Source organism: Archocentrus centrarchus, chromosome 12 (assembly GCF_007364275.1).
Source record: "Archocentrus centrarchus isolate MPI-CPG fArcCen1 chromosome 12, fArcCen1, whole genome shotgun sequence".
Taxonomy (NCBI): domain Eukaryota; kingdom Metazoa; phylum Chordata; class Actinopteri; order Cichliformes; family Cichlidae; genus Archocentrus; species Archocentrus centrarchus.
The window spans coordinates 18,296,376-18,316,804 of NC_044357.1; the positions used below are offsets into that span (position 1 = coordinate 18,296,376).

At 37.1% G+C, this 20,429-nt stretch overlaps 1 protein-coding gene across 1 annotated transcript in view; it reads left to right on the forward strand.

Moving 5' to 3' along the window:
* galt (galactose-1-phosphate uridylyltransferase) overlaps positions 1 to 11,406 on the forward strand; it is a 34,392-nt gene extending 22,986 nt beyond the window's left edge. The window contains exons 8-11 of the mRNA XM_030742834.1: positions 1,084 to 1,216; positions 2,116 to 2,199; positions 10,524 to 10,678; positions 11,090 to 11,406. Coding sequence (XP_030598694.1) covers positions 1,084 to 1,216; positions 2,116 to 2,199; positions 10,524 to 10,678; positions 11,090 to 11,179 — 462 coding nt within the window. The 3' untranslated portion in view covers positions 11,180 to 11,406. The remainder of the gene's footprint in view (positions 1 to 1,083; positions 1,217 to 2,115; positions 2,200 to 10,523; positions 10,679 to 11,089) is intronic.
* The last annotated feature ends 9,023 nt before the right edge of the window (positions 11,407 to 20,429 follow it).

Below are 20,429 nucleotides of genomic sequence, written 5' to 3' on the forward strand. Positions count from 1 at the left end.
CACACACACACACACACACACTTGTTATTACAGTCAGATGGATTGTAATAGCAAGGTCAAGTCTTGTTTGTGCCCATTCATCAGCTTGTTAAATCTTGGCTTCAGACACATTTTGCATATAAATAATTTATGATGATTAGGCTTCTTGCTGCAGACAGCCAAACCTGACTGACCCATCGTATTACCATTTTGAACTCACTTTGTTAAAATATGCTCTCGTTTTTTTAAAACTTTGTAGCTCCTTTTTCTAATGTAATAAGCTAAAGTGGTTTAATCAAGTTTGTGTGTGTGTGTATATCCATTTCCCTTTGTCTGTGTAATGTGAAATATTCAGCTTTAAGGCTGTTTATGAGTGTCATACAGTTATTACTTCAAAATTAGCCTGTATATGTTGAGTCCACCTGACATGAGTGTGGATGTTTCCGTGTAGCATCATGAATATCATGATATTTCTGTTTGTATAATATCTAAATTATCAGTTGTTATTGTAACACAGTGGAATAGCCAGACAGCCAAACCATATACAGATATATAGCATTAGACAAATATTGTATAAGGTATACAGTATTGTGCAAAAATCTTGAACTACCCCTCATTTCTTTATATTTTGTTAGGAAAATGGGAAATAGGTGGAGCGAAACATGTGCAAACACCAAATGGAAATACAGAATATAAGGCAAAAACAGAGTTTGTACAATTTTAATGAGCTTGAGAGTAAGTTAAGTTGTCTGTTAGGTGCCTTTTTCATGCTTGAATGATCCTTGGGTCAGTGTTAAGTGTCTTAACAAATAAAAACGCATTCCTCTTAAAATGGTCAGGTAAAAGGCCTGGACTGAAAATGAGTGAAAAAGCAAGTAAGAAAGTCTGGCTGCTTGGAACCAAAATATAAAGACATTAGCGGTGGCTCAAGACTTTTGCACAGTACTTTAAGTAATTTGGATTTGTAAAAATTTTAATGTGGTGATTTCAGGTGTCTGGAAGGCCTCGTTTGTCTTCAGATTCTTATCAGTGATATTTATACTTTATTATGCATAATTTTGTTTCTACGCACACTCTAAAATATGTTAATGTGTATCCTCTTAGGAACGAATCGTCGTGGAGAGTCCTGATTGGCTGGCAGTGGTTCCATATTGGGCTACTTGGCCTTATCAGACGTTGCTGTTACCAAGACGACATGTACTCAGAATCAATGACTTGACAGCAGATGAGAGGGAGGGTGAGTGTGTGTGTGTGTGTTTTAAGTCTGTGTGTTTGTGAGTAAAGATACTTACAGAGTTAGTGACTGAGAGAGCGATACGGCAATTTAGAGTGCTCTGAGGTGACTCTGTGATTGATTGAAGAACCTGCAGCTTTGATTGCCGATGTGTATCATCTTCAAAGTAGAGGAAGTATATAATTTTAGACACTTTCACACACTGTAAGCTCATAAAGTGGTATTTAGGGTGTTTAAGTACTGTTTAACTACAGAAATGCATTGTTTTTAAATACTTTTGTCAAATCCTCCTCTCTGTGGCTATATTGTAAAGTAATTTATTTTTGTAAAATAATACTTAACTTTATTAAATTTTGGGTGTTAGCACTATTCTATATAAAAAACATCAACATGACATTATACTTGATTAAAAATGCAAATACATCACCTTTTCTCCAACATATAGGCCTACAACACAATTTATTTGGGCTGTGTGTTAAAAAATATTTTTGAGATTTAATTAAATTTGAATTAATTAAGATTTAATTAAAGAAAATCTACTTTATATAAGTTAAACTAATGATTACATACAGACAGATCATTGCTTTGAGTCCCTATTTTGATCCTATTTGTCCAGTTTGTGTTAAAAAAACAACTTGTGTACTAATAACATCTGTCTGATTTCTATATTTCCATTCCCCTCAAAAATAATGAATCTTTCATCTTTCAGTTCACAGCTTTTCTCTTTGCACATTTGTTTCTCAATTTACATTTCTTTTTTTTTCACTCTTACATCCTCTCTTCAGCTTCCTCATGTAGTTCATTATTAACTATGCTCCCTAGTAAATATATCCATCCTTCCTACTTTCCACTTTAATTGCATTTAGTCATCATATCTATTTCTCTGTATTACTGTTTATCAGGTCTGGCTGCCATTATGAAACGACTGCTGACCAAGTATGACAATCTGTTTGAAGTCTCTTTTCCTTACTCCATGGGCTGGCATGGTAAGACAAAAAAAGAGGTTGGTTGGGGATTAAAAAGAAACAGTTCTGGCATAAATGTGTTTATGGTCTTTTTGGACAGTGACCTAAATAATGAATAACTCATGTCAAAAATGTTTCAAGATAATTTTAGTTTAAATAAATAGATGGATTAGTGGACTGAATCACATGTAGACTACAAAATGAATATTGTTTACATACCAGGTCAGCTGTTTACCAGTCAGGTCCTTAAGTATTTAGACAATGACACAGTTTGTATAATTTTGCTTCTGTTCAGCCCCGCAGTGGATTTAATTTCAGTCAATCATGATGTGATTGAAGTGCAGAGTTTCAGCTTTAAATCAAGGGGTTTAACAAAAATATTGCCTTAACAGTTTTTATACACAGCCCCCTATTTTCTGAGGCTCAAAATTAATTGGATAAACTAACATTATTTTAAATATAAAGATTGTTTTTGATACTTTTATGAAAATCCTTAGCATCCAGTGACTGCCTGGATTCTAGAACCCATGGAAATCACCAAATGCTGCATTTCTTCTCTTGAGATGCTATACTGCAACTCGTTTTTCCATCTCTTTACATTTACTGAAATGCATGGTCTGTTGGGCTGAGATCAGGTGAGTGACTTGGCTGTTGAAGAATATCCAATTTCTTTGCCTTGAGAAGCATTTGGGCTGCTTTTGCAGTATGCTTTGGGCCATTATCCATTTGTACTGTGAAGTGCTGTCTGTCAGTTTTGCGGCATTTGGCTGAATCTGAGCAGAGAGTATAGCCTTGTACACTTGACCATTCATCCTGCTACTTTTATCAGCAGTCATATCATCAATAAACACCAGTTTCCCATCATTCTGGTATATGTTTATCTTGGTTTCCAAATATTTTTTTTCCTCCAGAACTGTGTATTCTTTTTTACATGTTTTATGGCAAGTCTCATTTGACCTTCCTTTTCACAAGTGAAACCAGTGGTTTGTATAACTTGTTGTATACACTCTGTATTCAGGTTCTTTATTCTTGAGTGTAGACTTTGACAGTGATACTCTTACCTCCTCGAATGTTTGTAACTTGGCCAGAGTTTGTGAAGTTGTTTTCTTGAAGGGATTGTGCAACTTTAGTTGTCTTCTGTGGTCTTTCAGACCTTTTTGGTGCTGCTGAGCTGCATTCCTTCTTTTTAAGAACTTAACCAGATTGTTGATTTGGCCTCTCCTAAAGTTTTTGCTCTCTCTCTGGTTTATTTTTGTTTTTCAGTCTAATGATGGAAGCTTTCACTTGCATTCACTGCGCTTCAATCCACTGTGATGTATAGAGATTGTGTCATTGTGCAAGTACAATACTTGACTGTATCTGACTGTATTTCAGCGCTGCACTGTCACAACACTTAACACACACTAAGCCACTTCATTGCACTGCACTGACCACTATGCTTATTTATATATACTGAGCCACTTTAATATTTGATAAGCATTTTTACCTCATTTAGTAATGCATTTTAAATTTCGCTTTTGCTTTGTTGAATTTGAAATATTTTACTTTAATATATATTATATTATTACATAATATTTGTATTTAAATTTCGACTTTTTCACTTAATTGTGTTTATTTTATTTCAGATTTATTTTAACTTTAAGATATTTGGTTATATTATATTACGTTTTATTGAGTTCCTTGGAAATGTTATTGTTTAAAAGTTTTTGTTGTAATACATTTTTAACTGCTATAACAAAGAAATTCACTCATCTTTGGGATAAGTATATATCTGATCAGCTTATTCAGTTACTATAGACTGTAATCTATAAAAATCTGCTCTGAATTTTGTGAATTCAAGTGTTTTTATAGTTAGCATTTAAACAATTTCTCATACTACACCAATGAGTTGTCATGAAAGGAGGATTATTAAAATTCACACCAACAGCCCCACACTCTACAGATTTTTAATATTCCAAATCCACTCCTCTTCCACTTCATGTGCATGATATTTTTTGCAGCATAAGCTTAAAGTTTCCACTTCTCACCTTTCTCCTTAGACCGTTCTCACTGCTATATTTTTTTTCCTTTGAGCTTCCTATTGCTGTCCTCCACCTCTTGTAACACTTAATCACTTGTGTCACCCTTTCTCCGTGAAGTCAACGTTCACCCTGTGACATGCTTTTAACAATGTCAGATCGGCATAATTAACATGCAGGGGACTTCTCAACCCCCAATCTTCCACCTATCTCCTTGTTTGATCAGTCTTTTCTCTCCAACATAATTTTGCAAAAGCACTTATCATGCACTGACACAAAATGAACATATGAATATTGATTAGCTCGTCCAATGTCACAGGAAAGATATATGTTCGTTGATGTGCAACACCCATTTTCTGATGTTTGGATAGCTCCTGCTGCAATTTAATCTCCTCCGCTGTAATAAATTACTGTGTTACCACTTCAGGAATTTTTAAATATTTACAGCTTTTTGATAAGCGACAGCTTTGTTTTCGCTTTCATAAAAAAGGAGATTTCTCAGGTAAAGAAAACACACACGGTGTATTTCTATACTTTTCCAGCTAAAACTGCTCTAATGGTTTTCGCATATTTGAAATGATGAATCCGTTTTAGAAAGCCATACTGACTGAACATTAATTTTATTGTGTATAACATTTAATGTTGCTTTGATGTTTCTACTTTCTATTTTAGCTCTGTTTTGGTTTTCACCTAGCCCTTAGAGAAATATCAGCATGCTCAGCAGTTTACTTTGTCCATTTACCATTTCAAGTAGGGCAGATAACATGGATATTGGGCCAAACCCTTTAATCATTGAATTCAGCTGCTTCATTCAGTTTCATTGCCACAGGTGTATAAAATTGCCATGCAGTCTGCCTTTACAAACATTTGTGAAAGAATGAGTCATTCTTAAGAGCTCACTGAGCATGATGCTGCATACAGCTTAGATATTCAACTGTAAGTGGTGTTATCGGGAAGCAGAACCACAACAATTTAACCAAAAACTGGCAGCCACCAACACTGTAATAGCCACCAACGTTCTGGTGATTCGGTAATTGCACAGTTAAAACTTCATCTGGCATTAACATGAGCACAAAAAATGTGTTCTTCGAGCTTCATGGCATGGGTTTTCAGCTGCATGCAAGCATTACATCACCAAGCACAATATGCTTGGATGAAATGGTATGAAGCACTCATCCAGTGCTTTGTCTTCCCACCATTAATTGAGTATGATCGAGTGATAAGGCATGCTCCACCAAGATAACACAAAGCAAAAACAAATAAAATCAGTACCTGACCTCATGCCTGCACATACCAGTCACTTTTGTTCCCTGTGTCGTGCAACTTGAAGTTTCCTGGGCTAATCTGGATGAGTAACAGTACATTAAAAAACAGCTAAACAGCAAAATAAAAATGTCTGGCACAGCAGAAGGTGAAAAGCTTGTTCCGTGAAGTGGATCAACATTGATTGTTTGGAAATATTTTGGATTTAACAAAAGTGACGTTAACCAAGAAGAGTGCACCGCAAAGTAACAGAACTAACTTATTCAGCTGCCTGAAAACAAATAACATACTTCAGTAGAATTAATGCATGCAGGCCAAGAAAAACAATGCAGTTGTTGTTAATGTAAATCATCCAACATTAACAATCCATCCAACTCACAAGGACACGCTGAACTCACCAATGCAGTCATATTCCATTTGGCCACAGATAAGTGTCCAATAAATATAGTGAGTAATGACGGCTTCAGGAAAATGGTCAACACACTGGACAAAAGATGTTATCCTCTTGCACAATTATTTTCTGAAGTGGTGGAACCTGTGCTGTATGCAAAACATCGCAGGAGAAATAGAGAGGGATCTCTCAGCTGTCAAGCACTTTGCTACAAGCTTTATTCACATCCATCGTGCAGGTATAATAAGTGGAGTGAAAGACTTTATATTTTTTGTCTGCCATGATTAATGTATAAAGATTTATTTACAGGAATGTAGAATGATATAAAGGTGAAAACAGATATTTGGGGGGGGCGGGGGTGCAATACTTTTGTCTAAATACTTTTGTCCATACAGTCTATTTGGAGCATTTTTGTTCAAAACACTTTATCGTAAGTGCTGAAAGTTATAAAGTCAAGAAAGCTAATCTGACTTTACCGATCGGATTATAGTCCCTGAGGGAAGCTGATTTTGTTGTTGAATTACAGTTTGATGAGAGCTGAATACATGGCAGCGATTTGGCATGCAACTGAAGACACTTTTTGCTTTTGTGACGAAATAAATTTACATATAAAATTGTGCATGTGGCTCTTCTCAATGTTTTTTGCCACTCTTTTATATTCTCAGTTTAATAAATGTTTATTTGCTGTCATGTATTTCAGTGCTGCACCCATTTTGCTGTACTTCCCTTTATTTATACCCAATAAAGGAAATGAACCAGCAAGAAAAAAAAAAAGGCAAATAAACTGGTGGAAACTGTAGGGAAATATCACTTTTGCAATCTACATTGGATATCAAATCTCTATCCAACTTGCACATAAACACAGGATTTCCAGTTTTGTGCAGAAAGGTGTCCACTTTTTACTAAGATACTCCAATGCTCTGTAAAGACATTGGCTGATAGTAACCTGTCCTGAGACAGTAAAGGAAATACATTACATACTGTGAGGCAAGCCACAGAAATGTCCTTGCATCATGTTCAAGCTGGGACAGAGGTTAGCAGAGTGCAGTGATGCGATAAGGTGATGAATGACAGAAAGGACAGTAGTGCCATCATGGCTGAGTGGACAGAGTGATCCTTGTATAAGGTATAGGTTGCAGGTTCAATCCTTGCAGCACCTGTGTCCTGTGAGTTGTTCTACTGAAAGGAAATCTCACTGATCACTGACTGTTTGTGAGGAGGACAAATTAATATTTGATTAATAATCACCAAAGCTACTATATTCCCATCAGTCGCATTTCGTGTATAGTGCGAAATAGCAAATCTTAGTGTATTAACACATTAAATTAAAAGTGAAACAAAGCGACTTATATACGTGTCAAAAATCATGTATGTTTCTTTTCAAACATATCAAATTCTAAAGTTAGCATTGTCCTTATACCATATTAGTATGCTAAAGGTAGCAACTGTCTTCTACTATCTGGTCTGTGATCCTTTCCTACACTAACACTTGTTGTGATCTGTTTCATCTTCCATTAGCGACCTCAGACCGGTGGGGTGTGAGCAATTAACATCAGGTTGAAATCAATGGTTTTATTTAGTCAAGAAAACAGCCATCTGTTATCTATTATGCTTCAGAGAGCCAGTTTTTGAGCCACAAATATCTCATGACAAATCAATTTCAAAAAATAAAATTCTGTATTTTGTAAGACCTACCACCTGAGTTGTCATGCTATTTTTTTTTCCTTCTAAAGGAGGTCACTAGGAACAAGGCAGCCCACATGAAAGATAGTTTTAAAAGGCGAGATGAAACATTCCCACCCAAACTGTGGTGGTGAAAAGGACAGAGGGCACCAGAGGACACAGCCATCGAAACACTTTCTTCTTTTTATTTTATTTGATATCAAATCTTTGAAGCACTCTAAAGTTGCCCACAGTGAAAGATCCCACAGATCTTGTGTTAAGTTTTGACTTTAATCTTCTAGTCTGTTTCATTTCTTAGAGTCTAAAAGGCTCAGGTCAAGTTAAAGCAGTGTGTTGAAGGTTGTAAGCAGTGAGTCAGTAGCTACGCCTTATTTTTTATTTTTAGCAAACAGAATGACTTTTGACATTTCAAGTGAGAATTCTCTCAATTTAACAATTAACAAACAGTATTTCAAGATTAAAATAATCTGCTAATATGTATAAGAATGCAAACATTTTAGTTGTGTTTTGTAGTGTGCACTTACCCCAAAAAAAAAAGCTGTAGCGAGGTGTTTATTGACACATCCTGTACTTGAAGATTGGGTTAAATTAAACACCTGCCTGTTTCCTACCACTTTATGTATCTATTGTAAGATTTCGGAAAGCTACTGTATGAATGTAACCACTTTGTCATACAACATATTTGAAAATTGAATGCTATGAAAAGGTGCCCTGCGGCTTTTGACCCGGGTCATCACAGTCACATACACTGTAGACCCAGTTTCTTTATTTTAGCTAATTTGGGTGAAGGAAGCTTTTATTTAGCGCTATTATTAGACTTATTAGTGGCAGAGTAGATAGAGAAAGATCGAGGACTGGTTGAATTCTGTTTGAGTCACCTGGGAAATAATACATTATATTAAACTACCTTACTATTCCTGCAGGAGGCTTGCAGAGAGATGCACAACACATCACAGACAATATTAACAGGCTGAATAAAGGACTAGAACACAGATTGAGGCAGACACATAGGGAGTGGAGTAAAATTGGGTCTGTACTATGCAGGGTAACAGTGATGCATGGTAGTAGTAAAACATCTGTCAGATATATAGTTTTATTGCTTGTCTTTGAAAATTACACTGCTAACTGTTGAGATTTGTGGTCCCATATCCAGGAATATCTGTAACTTTGTTAACTCTGAAATGACGTACCCAGTAATATACTGAAAGGCATGCCAGCAGAGCAAACACACCCAAAGATGATTTAAAACTAGGTAATTGTCTTCTAATAGGAACATCTGTCTCTATTCATTCTTTATCTTGCTGCTTCAGGCTTTTCTTTGTCCACCCCCGTCCATTAGTTTTCTTTATGTTGCCCTCCTGTCATCTGTATCTGTCTGATCAGACCCTGTTTTCAAGAAACTCACTAAAAGTTTTCCTTGTGGATACAATGTCCCTTTTTTTTTTTTTTTACTTCCCTGATCACCTAATTACCTTGCAGTACGACACAGAAAGTTCTTCAAATGCTACAGTCATAAATCAGTGAAAATATATAATTGTTCATGGCACTCAGAGGATTTAGAGACTTTATGTAATAATGCAAATGTTCATACACTTCTCTGCGAGTTTTGTGAATTTACATATGCAGATGGTAATGAATTAAAGGCGAAACTGGAATGAAGGAGACGACAAATTTGATGAATGCAAATTATTGAATGACCATGAAAGTAATGTTAATTACAGGCTATTGCTTTTGTGAGTCGCCAGATCTCAACCCAGCTGAACAGCAGCAGGAGGCACATTTGCGCACTTTTTTTTTTCCTTAATCAGAAAGCATGTCCTCACAAAAGCACAAGTTGGGGGAAGTTTTTGTTTTTTGTTACACTCATGAGATTGCAGCATGGGTTATTCTTTAATTTACCATGTTAGTTAACTGATAGTTGGGTGTCTGATCTACAGCTCAAAGTGCTTAATGAGCAGAGGGCCTTGTTCATGCAGTGTGGATGGCACAGAGATAAATGAGCTCGTGTCCTGGCTATGCATATTTTTAATTACCCTTTCCTGTATTTGATTGTGCTCTCATCAATGTGTATGTGTGCATGCGTACTTATTTGTTTCGCTATTTCACAGGCACTCTGAGAAAATGAATGATCTCAGTCATGTTTATTGTTATATGCACTCACCAGCCTCTTTGTTAGGTACTCCTGATCAACTGCTCATTAACACAAATATCTAATCAGCCAGTGAAACAAAGCTCGTGTCAAACTGGTTTCTTGAAAATGACAATGAGTTCACTGTACTCAAATCGCCTCCACAGTCACCAAGCCTCAAACCGATTGTGCACTTTTGGGATGTGGTGGACTGAGACATTCACATCGTGGACCAATTTTTACAGCACCTTGTTGAATGTATACCTCCAGAGATTAAGGCAGTTCTGATAGCAAGTTGTACTTAACAAAGTGGCCAGTGACTGTATTTTAATATATAGTGCCATAATAGCCTTTGAAATTTACAGCTCTTAAGCTTGAAGCATGGTGTCTTGACATTAAAATATATAGGAGCTGGCATACACGATTCTCCCACCATGTCCTTCATGTGATATATCAGGTTTCTTTCCGTGGCTGATTAGCATAGTCGTCCTGTTTTTCCTTTGATTTTTTCCTTCTTGGTTTTCTGTCTCACTGCTAGACCAGATTGGATCAAACTGCTGTCTAGTGACATGTTACTCAGAGCAAACACTGTCTTACAGAAGCAAGTGTAAACAATTTAACCACAACACAGTAGCAATTTAAGATTAATATCATCATAACATGTCATTCTTATTCTTCAGGCGCTTCAGTTTGTGGACCTATCAAAATGAAGGCATCAGTATGCATATATAGAAAGGCTCAGGTCTCTTAGACGGTGGAATAAAGTTGGACATTAGTAACCTTAATCCTTCTGAGTTATCTGTGGTCTCAATCTAATCTCTCGTCTTTCTCTTGTTTCTCTCTGTTTTCTTTTTCTTCCCAGGAGCTCCAACTGGCTCCTATTTAGAAGAAGACAACTCCCACTGGCAACTGCATGCTCACTACTACCCACCCCTGCTGCGTTCAGCTACAGTTAAGAAGTTTATGGTGGGTTATGAGATGCTTGCCCAGGAGCAAAGAGATCTCACCCCTGAACAGGTAATACATACATACAATACAGAGGAGAGAACATGAATTTTCTGTAATGTACAAAACATAATATGGAGAAATGCATGCATATTTGTGTTTTCTGATTTGATCTCGTCTCTGTTGAGCCTATTGAGATTATAGTTGAACCTCATGGCAAATATTTTTACCAAAAGCTTCTTATGGTAAACAACTAAGTGGAGACTCATAAACTGGATAATATTCAAGACTACTATGGGACTGTCTCTTGAATTTTTGATTTCCTGTGTTTACGAATATTAATATTTGGGATAAATAGCTAATGTCTTTAAATTGTCCCAAACTAAAAAAATAAACAGAAAAATATATAATGCATAAGCAGGACTGGGGTGGATTCACTCTGTTGCTTTGAAACTGCATAATAACTCTGTGTTTGGTTCTTAGGCTGCCGAAAAGCTAAGAAACCTGCCAGAAGAGCACTATAAAACCAGACAGACCCACGAAAAAAGTGGAGGAAAGGAAGGATCGAACTGAAACAAACTGTGTGAAGGTTGGAAGAGCTGTATTTAAAAGATAGTATTCTATTAAAAAAAAAAAAAAGTGTCTTGTAAATGCTGCAAAGTAAGATGTTTAAGTGCCTTTTCTGACATAGGGCTGAAAGATTTTTCTACATGCACCCAACGAAGGATTATGCGTGTATTTTCAGTATACATGTACAGAAAGCTGATACTGGGTTCCTGACTGTAATAAAGGATTTTAAATAAAATGTGGCGTGAAACGTCTCCGTTTTAAAGAAGATAAAGAGCAAACACTATTCTCTCCTCCCTTCTGTCTAATACAAACATTTGTTTGGTTATATTGGAAGGCGTTCAGCCACAAAGGGCCTTACTCAACAAAAACACACAATGAGTGTTTTGTAAACCAAATGAAGGTCTTTACTTAAAATAATGAAAAACTGTGCTAGGTGTAAGACTGCTAGTCTCAATTTTTATGTTTTTTAATCATAATGTCTTATTGTTCAAACGGGTACAGTGAGAAGTTGCCCTTTTTTTCTGGTACTGAATCAATAGTCACTGGTGATGCAGACAAAGATCCAGTGAGCTGTTGGAGGCTTCATGAAATAAAATTCTCTATTCTTTATAAAATAGATTAATAAATACTGTGCTGTTGACATGTTAACTGAGGTGTGCACTCACTATGATAACAGTAGATGGTAGTGTTGTTTAAAAAGTAAGGGTGGCGATTTGAATTTAGGCTGAGAATCTGACAAAGCTTTAGTCTCCACTACTGCCTTCACAAGGCACCTCCTCTTCTGGTTTTAGTTGACTTTGCAAATGTTCTTTGTTCCCTATTTATTGTTAATGACTAAATAAAGATGTGATGTGGGGTGCAGGTCTTTTTCAGTTGTGTAGACCAAGTAATGGTGCAATGTGTGGCTCAAGAACATTTCAGCAGGGTATTTGTATTCATAACACAGTGCTGTACACAATAATTCCCATTGTAGACATTCGTTATTCAACTTCTTAAACAAGAACTGCAGTGTCACAACAGGACTTGCTCATCTTTATTTCTTAAACACGTGTCTTTTTATTGAGATAATAATCAGCGCTGCCCTAAAGCAGAGCCAAATAGCTCATAATTAACGGAAAACCACAGAAATTGCCACCCGCTGTGTTTTGGGGAAAGCGTTTCATGATCATGCCACGCTTCCCCTTCATTATGCAGTAGGCAAGCAGAGTTTGTCTGTGCCTGCAAATCCACAAGAGGATAAACCCAACAGTGACGGCTCTTAGAAAGCATAGCCAATACTCACAGAAGTAAAAATAAACTCGTTTTTTTTTTTTTTTTTTTTTTGTAATAGTAGTATATACAACTTTTTTTAGGTGTTATCTACTGCTGAGAACTGATTAGACAGTAGACTAGAACAATAGTGGGAAATGAATTAATTACAGTGAATTCAGCTAAAACCTAATTCTTTATCTCTTTAAAGTCACTTGTATCGGTTTCACTAGAACTCAACATGCAACTCTGTTGTATTTCGTGATGGTGGGTAACATCAGTAAGGTTTGATAACATGAATCTTTCATGGAAACACAAAAAAAAGGTCTTAGCCTACGTGTTTAACAAGCAACGCAAACATTTAAATGAAATTAAACAGACAAAATGTGCAGAATCACAGCAAACTGCAGCACATGGTGCATCTTTGTTTTTTCTTTTTAACCTAGTCTCAGGTAAGCACAGGTTGTACTAAACCAGCAGGGAGCATTCAGTTAATACCCAACAACAAACACAGACATTATCCAGGGGTCCTCAAAGCCTGCTGAAATCCAAATTTGGCTACAGAAACAGGAGCATGCACTTAAACGCACTAACAGAAATAAACACATTTACTGCAAAACAGTTTTACCTTCCTTCCCCCCACTTGTCAGTACCCAGTCACTTACTGCTAAGAGAAACTGATAATGTGCACCTGTTTTCATCATGGCTGAATGAAGTGCAGGAACATCACGAAAGAACAACAACAAATATCACAGCAGAGTGGGACCTTTAAGGACATCATAACCTGTTAATGTTATGTTAATGAGTGACTTATCTCCTTTTCCACACGCACTGTGCAGCATTTTTGTCTGTAGGCTGGCAGTTGGGATATACTGTTGCCTTTAAGAGAAAACATCAAACATAAATCCAGCAATGCCAGTGTCAATTAGGAAAAAAAAAAAAAAAACTCTTTCCATCAGCTTTTCTTTCTATCAATACAGCAGCTACTTCCCCCTCAGTCAAGCATAAAAATGGATTTCATGCATGCAAAATAAAAAAAGTTGGCTGTATATACACTTGCAGTGTCAAATAAGCAATAAAATATCAGCTACAGACACACATCACTTTCATTATTTGCACTACTTCCACTGAACCTCAGTTTCAGTTTTGCTATAAATATTAATGTCGATACCAGGTTTTGTTAAAATTTACGGTTGAGCAGTGGAGATGTAGGTGTAGTTTATAGACCAAGAGGTTCTTCAGAGGCATGGTTGCTGGTGAGACTGTGTGTGAGTGTATAACCCTTTTTATGTACTGTGACAGACCTCATTCATTCAGGTCAATATTTATCCAGTCCTCCAGGCTCACCGTGGATCCTCTTCTCATCTCTTTCATCACTCCTTTGAGACTCCCTGAGTGTGTATGTGTGGGTGTGTGTGTTTGTTGACGATATATATTTTCTATCTCCACACACACACACAGAGAAGTGTGTGTGTGTGCCTTACCCTTGTGAATCTCCTTACTGGCAGAGAAAGGAGGACAGGTTGGCTCCTGTGCCAAAAATCGCGTTGTTTGTCTTTTGCGGGCGTTCTGGTAGAGAATTGTTCTCCCAGCCCTCGCTAGTGATGCCAAACGAAATCTGGTTAGTAGGCTGTAATTTGCATGCCCTGCCTCTACCAACATTTGGTGTGTTTTAAAAACGTAGCAGCAGGCAAAAATAATGATTGATTGGACTGGATGTGATATCATGAGCATCTGTGTGATGTCCCAGTGAAATACACTGACTCTTCATTCATAGTTTACACAGTAAGCCACCAGAACTGTGTTGATTCAGTTTAATGTTATGCTTGTGATGCTTGCAGTCAATTGGGTGCATGTCTAGCAGGATTTTTGGAAAATTACAAAAATGTCAAGCTGCTAGTGCTGAACTGGAATAACCAAATCAACAAGATTCATCTCATTGAAGCAATAAATGTGTGTGCAACTGGTCACAGGTTGATAGTGCAGCCAAAAGAGTTTGTGGATAAATCCAGCTTTCATATTTGTCATTTCGAGGTGATCCTGCTTTCTTGGCTAAGGCAGCAGTCAGCTTAGGATGTAAATTCAGGTTGGCAAAAGAGTTTATTTCAAAAGTTTATTGAAGAAGTTGGAACCCACTCCCCTCTCATCTACTGGCTGACCATAGAGAGTGAGCTAGAGTCAGGCAGCACTGACAGCCCAGCAGACTCCAATTAGAGGGCAGCATGAGCGGGTCTCTCACCTGCTAATCTGTCACCTCACTGGGTGCTGTAGATCCTGAGATGAAACGGAAGACGGGGATGCAGAGGGATAGAAAGGTAGGGAAGAGAGCAGAAGACACACACACACACACACACAACACAATGTAAGAAGGAAGAGGGGACGGTTGTGTCAACAGTATCTGAGTATACCGCAGAGTTACTTAATTAGATTTTGAACAAAATTCAAAAGAAAAATTAAAAATCCACTTTCCACAGGCTGCAGCATCAAAAATCACCAATTTATTATGCCCTATATTGACACGATCTCAATTTCAATTTATTGTTACATAAGGTTGTTTATCTCAGGGCTATTGAATTGAATTTTATTATATTGTAGGATGTTCCTGCAATTTGTTCCATTTTATAGTCTGAGTGCCTTTTTTATGAGGCTCTGACATATCACCCTCCCACTCATCCGTGCCCGACCAGATCAGCCATGTTTCCTTTGCACTTAGCTCAGCACAGCTCTGACATATTATTGCCTTATAAATGGGCTTTCATTATAACAGTTTCCTGCATGTCCAGCAAACACTGAGATTCGTTTGGAGTCATGTTTCTGCAAGCAATTTCTAAGTTGCTGTGGGATGCTTGTTACTAACGTGGTCTCAGCTGGGTGAGGAGAACAAGGAGTTTAATATGAAGGTTGTTAAACCAAAACAATAGCACCACTAGGGGAAAAAAACCCCAAAACAACCCGCACAACTTCTCTTCATCCATTTTGTACCATGCACTGTCTTCTGATTTATTGTATTTGTTGAATAGCATGAGCTTTAACTTTTGTCAAAACTTTTTTGCTGCTGCCTCTGCACAGCTTTTTATTCCTACAGCTCTTGGCAGCAGCTTGTGATGTTTCTGGCTGACCATGCAAATTAAGCTTGAGATGTTAAATCTCTGTGGTTTGATTAACTAAAATAAACATCAGTGATAGTAGTGATAGTTCTTTTTTCTTTTTTTTTACTTTAGCAGCGGCTGAAGAGACAAATGATAGAACTCGGTAGTCTGTTGTGCTTGCGGACTAAAAGAGATAGAGATAAATCTCTCAAAGACTCATTGAATATTGGTTTAGCAGTTCTGGCAAAATTGGAGAAGTGGGACGACTTCAGCACCGTAGATAAATATGGATCCTTTTCTCATGCCTTTCATCACTTCATTGAGTCTCGGTTTGTGGATTAAAGACATATTTCTGTCTCTACACAGATTCTGACAAATATGTTTTTTTGTTTGTGGTTAACCCTTTTAAAGCTCTTCACTGGTGAAAGCTAATACTCTGAAGAGTTTTAAAGATGCAAGACTAAACAAAGGTCGGGTCTTCTGGCATCAAATGAAAATTTAAGGTAACACTTTCACTTTTGTATTTCACTTTAAAAAAAAATCATTCAGCTTAATTTTAAATCAGGTCAACAAGAAAGGTGAAAACTTTCACGTTTTATTGCTGAACCTATAAAATTTTTTTCTGTTATTAGACTAACTATAGGAAAGATCACAGCATCACCGATATTGTATCAGACATACAGTGATTTAGCTCTGCCTTAACACTCTTAAAAAACTAACAAACAACAACAAAGACACCCCCCCCCCCCCCCCCCACACACACACACACACACAAAAACAACAACTACTGTGTGAAATAACTCCTGTAAAAATGTAGTTTACCTGTGTCACCAAGAGCAACATTGGGTCCCCTGCTCTTCTACCTATATGTAAATGATCTACCGAGCTACCTGAAATCTGCAAAGATGCTAGCTGCCAGGTGTATGCAGATGACAAAATCATTTACATAACAACAGAAACTCCTCAACAGGCTGCAGAACTGTTAAGTAGGCAGTTGGTCAGTATATCGCAGTGGCTGCAGAACTGTCTAACTCTAAGCTATACTAAAACAGTTTCTTTAAAGAAAAATACACTGAGGAAGTTTAACACATTGATCAAAAGGAAATTGAAGATGCATGTGAATTTAAATATTTGGGGGTTATTTTAGACCAAAAACTCAAGAAAAATGTTTAAGGCTATCAAGACAAATTTAAACTGTTTTCAGATGATAAGACCTTGTATGTACGTCAAAGCAGGCCAAATGTATATGCATATTATAATTTTATCACAGCAAGAAGGCTTGGGTTCGAATCCACGTTGGACTGGGCCTTTCTGTGTGGAATTTGCATGTTCTCCCATGTTTGCGTGGGTTTTCTCTGGTTTCCTCCCACAGTCCAAAGACATGCAGTCAGTGGGGTTAGCTTAACTGGCGATTCTAAATTGCCCATAGGTGTGTGTGAGTGGCTGTCTGTGTCTCTGCGTTAGCCCTGCAACAGGCTTGCGACCTGTCCACTGGTATACCCTGCCTCTCGTCCTATGATGACCCCCCCACGACCCTGTAAAGGATAAGCAGAAGAAAATATGGATGGATGGATTTTATCACATATGTCATACTGCTCTATCACCTGGAGCCAAGCCTCAAAATCAGTTATGAAGCCTTTAATGTATAATTGAAGAAACAAACTCTAAAAGTATTTAATCAGAAACTAATGAAGTGGCATCACTGCCAAATTCTTCAAAAATACCATTTGCTGAGTTTTGATAACTTTCTTAATTACTTTTTTGTAAAAACAAAGTTTAAATGTGTAAATGGCCTTGCTCCTGATGTTATTTGCCAGTTAACACAAAAATATAATAATAAAGGTGTGAAGACAAGAGCTGGAGTAAGTGGGAACTGCAGAGTAAAAAGACCCAGACCCACTCTGGGTCAATCATCATTGTCAATCAGAGGTTCACAGTTAGCGAACAATTTACCACTGGATTTAAAGTCAGTATCAGGTTGTCACGTTAAGCACAGGTTTAAGGAACAACAACAATGTGGACACTAAATAGCTTATCTGAACGTGGGATGTAGATTGGTCAGGTTTTATATTTTACATTTTCTTGTACATATGTTTTTTATGTGTTCTTGAAACTTGTTTACTAACCTATAACTCTAACTTTTTTCTACACTACTAACTTGTACTAATTCTTTTGCTTGGATTTAAAAGTCTAACCAGGGATGGGGGCTGCAAACTAGCCTGTGGGTAGAAGCCTTGAGTACACATCATCAGTTGCCCATATGTGACAATGTTTAGTTGTAATGTTCCTGCAAAAAATAAACAAATAAATACATAAATGGAGATAGGTTAACTGGTGATTCTAAAATGGCCAAAGGTGTGAATGTGAACATGAATGGTTGTCTGTCCCTGTGTTAACCCTGTGATATACTGGGGACCCTGCCTCTTGGCCAGTGACAGCGGGATAGGCTCCAGCCCACCCTGCGACCCTGAACAGGATAAAATTTATGCTTTTTTACTCTTTCTTTCATCTTCCTTTGTCATCACCTTCATCCTTTTATCCTCCCTTTCCTCAAACTCGCCTTTGCCCTTTTCTCCCACACACATAGATAATTCATCAGTATGAGAGCTGACTAAGCAGCTGTTTCTGTTGTCGTGTTGTTATTTTTTTTTTAAACATTGACAAGAGAAATGGATACAATCAATAGCCCCACTTGGCTCTGGAGGAGTTTCATAGCTGCCATGAGAATTAACAAGCAGATGGATTTCAGAAACTGAATATTCGCAGACCCAGACTCCCTTTACTCCACTTCATAAAGCCATAGAGATGACTGTTGGATTATAAAATTGATTTGTGTGTGCAAAATTAACTGGATAAACATACTCCTATATCCCTAAATCTTTACACTTAGTTTAATCCTCATTCTTCCAAGATATTTAATATAAACAGACTACCGACTATCCCTGGGGACCCCAAAACATTTGCCCTTGATTAAAAGGAACTAATGATGATGTGGAATTATTAAGGACAAATTGATTAAAAAAACTATAAAAAAAAACTGGGGTGATAGAAAAACATAAAAAAAAAAACATCTGTGGGAAATGCCCTCCCAATTTATATATATATATGTATATATATATATAAAATACACATACTCTGGAGTAGAGCCAGCTGGTAGGATGAGGGTTGGAGGGGGGGGGGGGGGTTCAGATGCATCTTCCTCCAAAAGCAGACCCTTCGAAAAAAAAGCTACTTTAGTAGATAATGAAACACAAACACACACACTAAGAGGCTGCAAGTAATAACCTGAGCTCTAGTTGAATCAAGACAGGAAATATTGAACGCTGTATGACTTCTTGAATCAGCCTCTGTGTCTCTGGGCTACAAGAAAATAAAATAAACTAAGTATTTTTTCCTGGTTGTCCAAGCGCTGTTAAACAAATACTCATTGACCTGTGTTGTCCACTGGTGCTACAGTATGTGGATGTTATCTTACTGGCCACTCCATGTTGTTTATTGTCTCTTTTATTGTCTTGTAGAGTTTGTTTTATTACCAAAGCAAGTGACTGAAATCCAATTTAACCCCCCGGGGGGCAGTTTTACTTCCTAAATATAAATTGGTTTTCACTATCTGCTCTGGAAAGTTTGTAAAAGGATCTGACCTTTTTACTTTGTATGAAGGCGGGCTGTCCTGTGTCTGTGAGTTGCATACACATTCATTTTTCAAGTGTAGCAAAGCATGTTTTCATCTAACATGTAGACTTTACTATGCGTGATGATAAAGAAAATACCACCTGGGATATTAAGCAAACGTTTAATCTGTTAGAAGATGTTAACATAGTCTTCTCACATGGCCACTGATGGTCTTAGAGAGAAAACTGTGGTTGTGAAGATGAGTATGATGGTCCTTCGTGAAGAAGGTTCAATAAACACAGCTAAAGCTGGTCAGGTGCTAGAACTAAAATACAAAACTAAGGAGCAGGGAGACACAGAGCATGGTTAAACAAGGAAAACGGAGACCTTAAATACACACACACACACACACACACACACACACACACACACACACACACACACACACACACACACACACACAGCCATGAGTCTTTCATACCTGGATTTGGGGATCCTCTGCCATTCTTCCTTGCAGATCCTCTTCAGTTCTATCAGGTTGGATGGTGAACGTTGGTTGGCAGCTGGGGTATATGTACACCAAAGAGAAAACACATGAAACCGTATAAACATTAAATGAACCAGGGATCACTAAGCATACCAAATAACTAAACTTAAGCACCAAGAAATAAGAACATGAGTAAATATACTAAGAAGGAAAATATACAAGAAACCATATAATCATGAGGCAAGCAAGAATCTCAAAATCCAAAACTGGGTCACAGACCCACGACCATGACAGAATAATTTTAAAATTGTGACATTATCATTATGTCTCCAATGAAGGTGTGGCCGATTTTGATAGAAATACATATTTTTGCTTTCTACAACATAAAATCAAATAATACCGTTTTCTGCCAAGACAGACAATTTTGCACCAACACTGCCATAATACAGGGTGAAACTGATCAGAGGTCAGGGGAAAATAATTTTATCTAAAAGAGTTTTTTTTTTTTAATTTTATTTTTGAGTGTTGAATGTGTTTATAAAATAAACAAGAATAAAAAACAAAAAAGGTCAATTCAACTTTAAGTTGAATCAATGTAAACTAATAACTGAGCTGCCTGCACTTATGAAGCAAATGAAATAAAAGTATGTAAAATATTAAATATAAAAGATGTAAAATATTATGCTTATTTTACATCACACAAAGGATGCAACTGCAATTGGGAAATGCAAAATTTTAAAAAGTAGTAGTAGTATATGTAGTATAGTATAATAAGAGAAGCAGATGCAATAAGTAAAATGTATATTGTAGTAATATA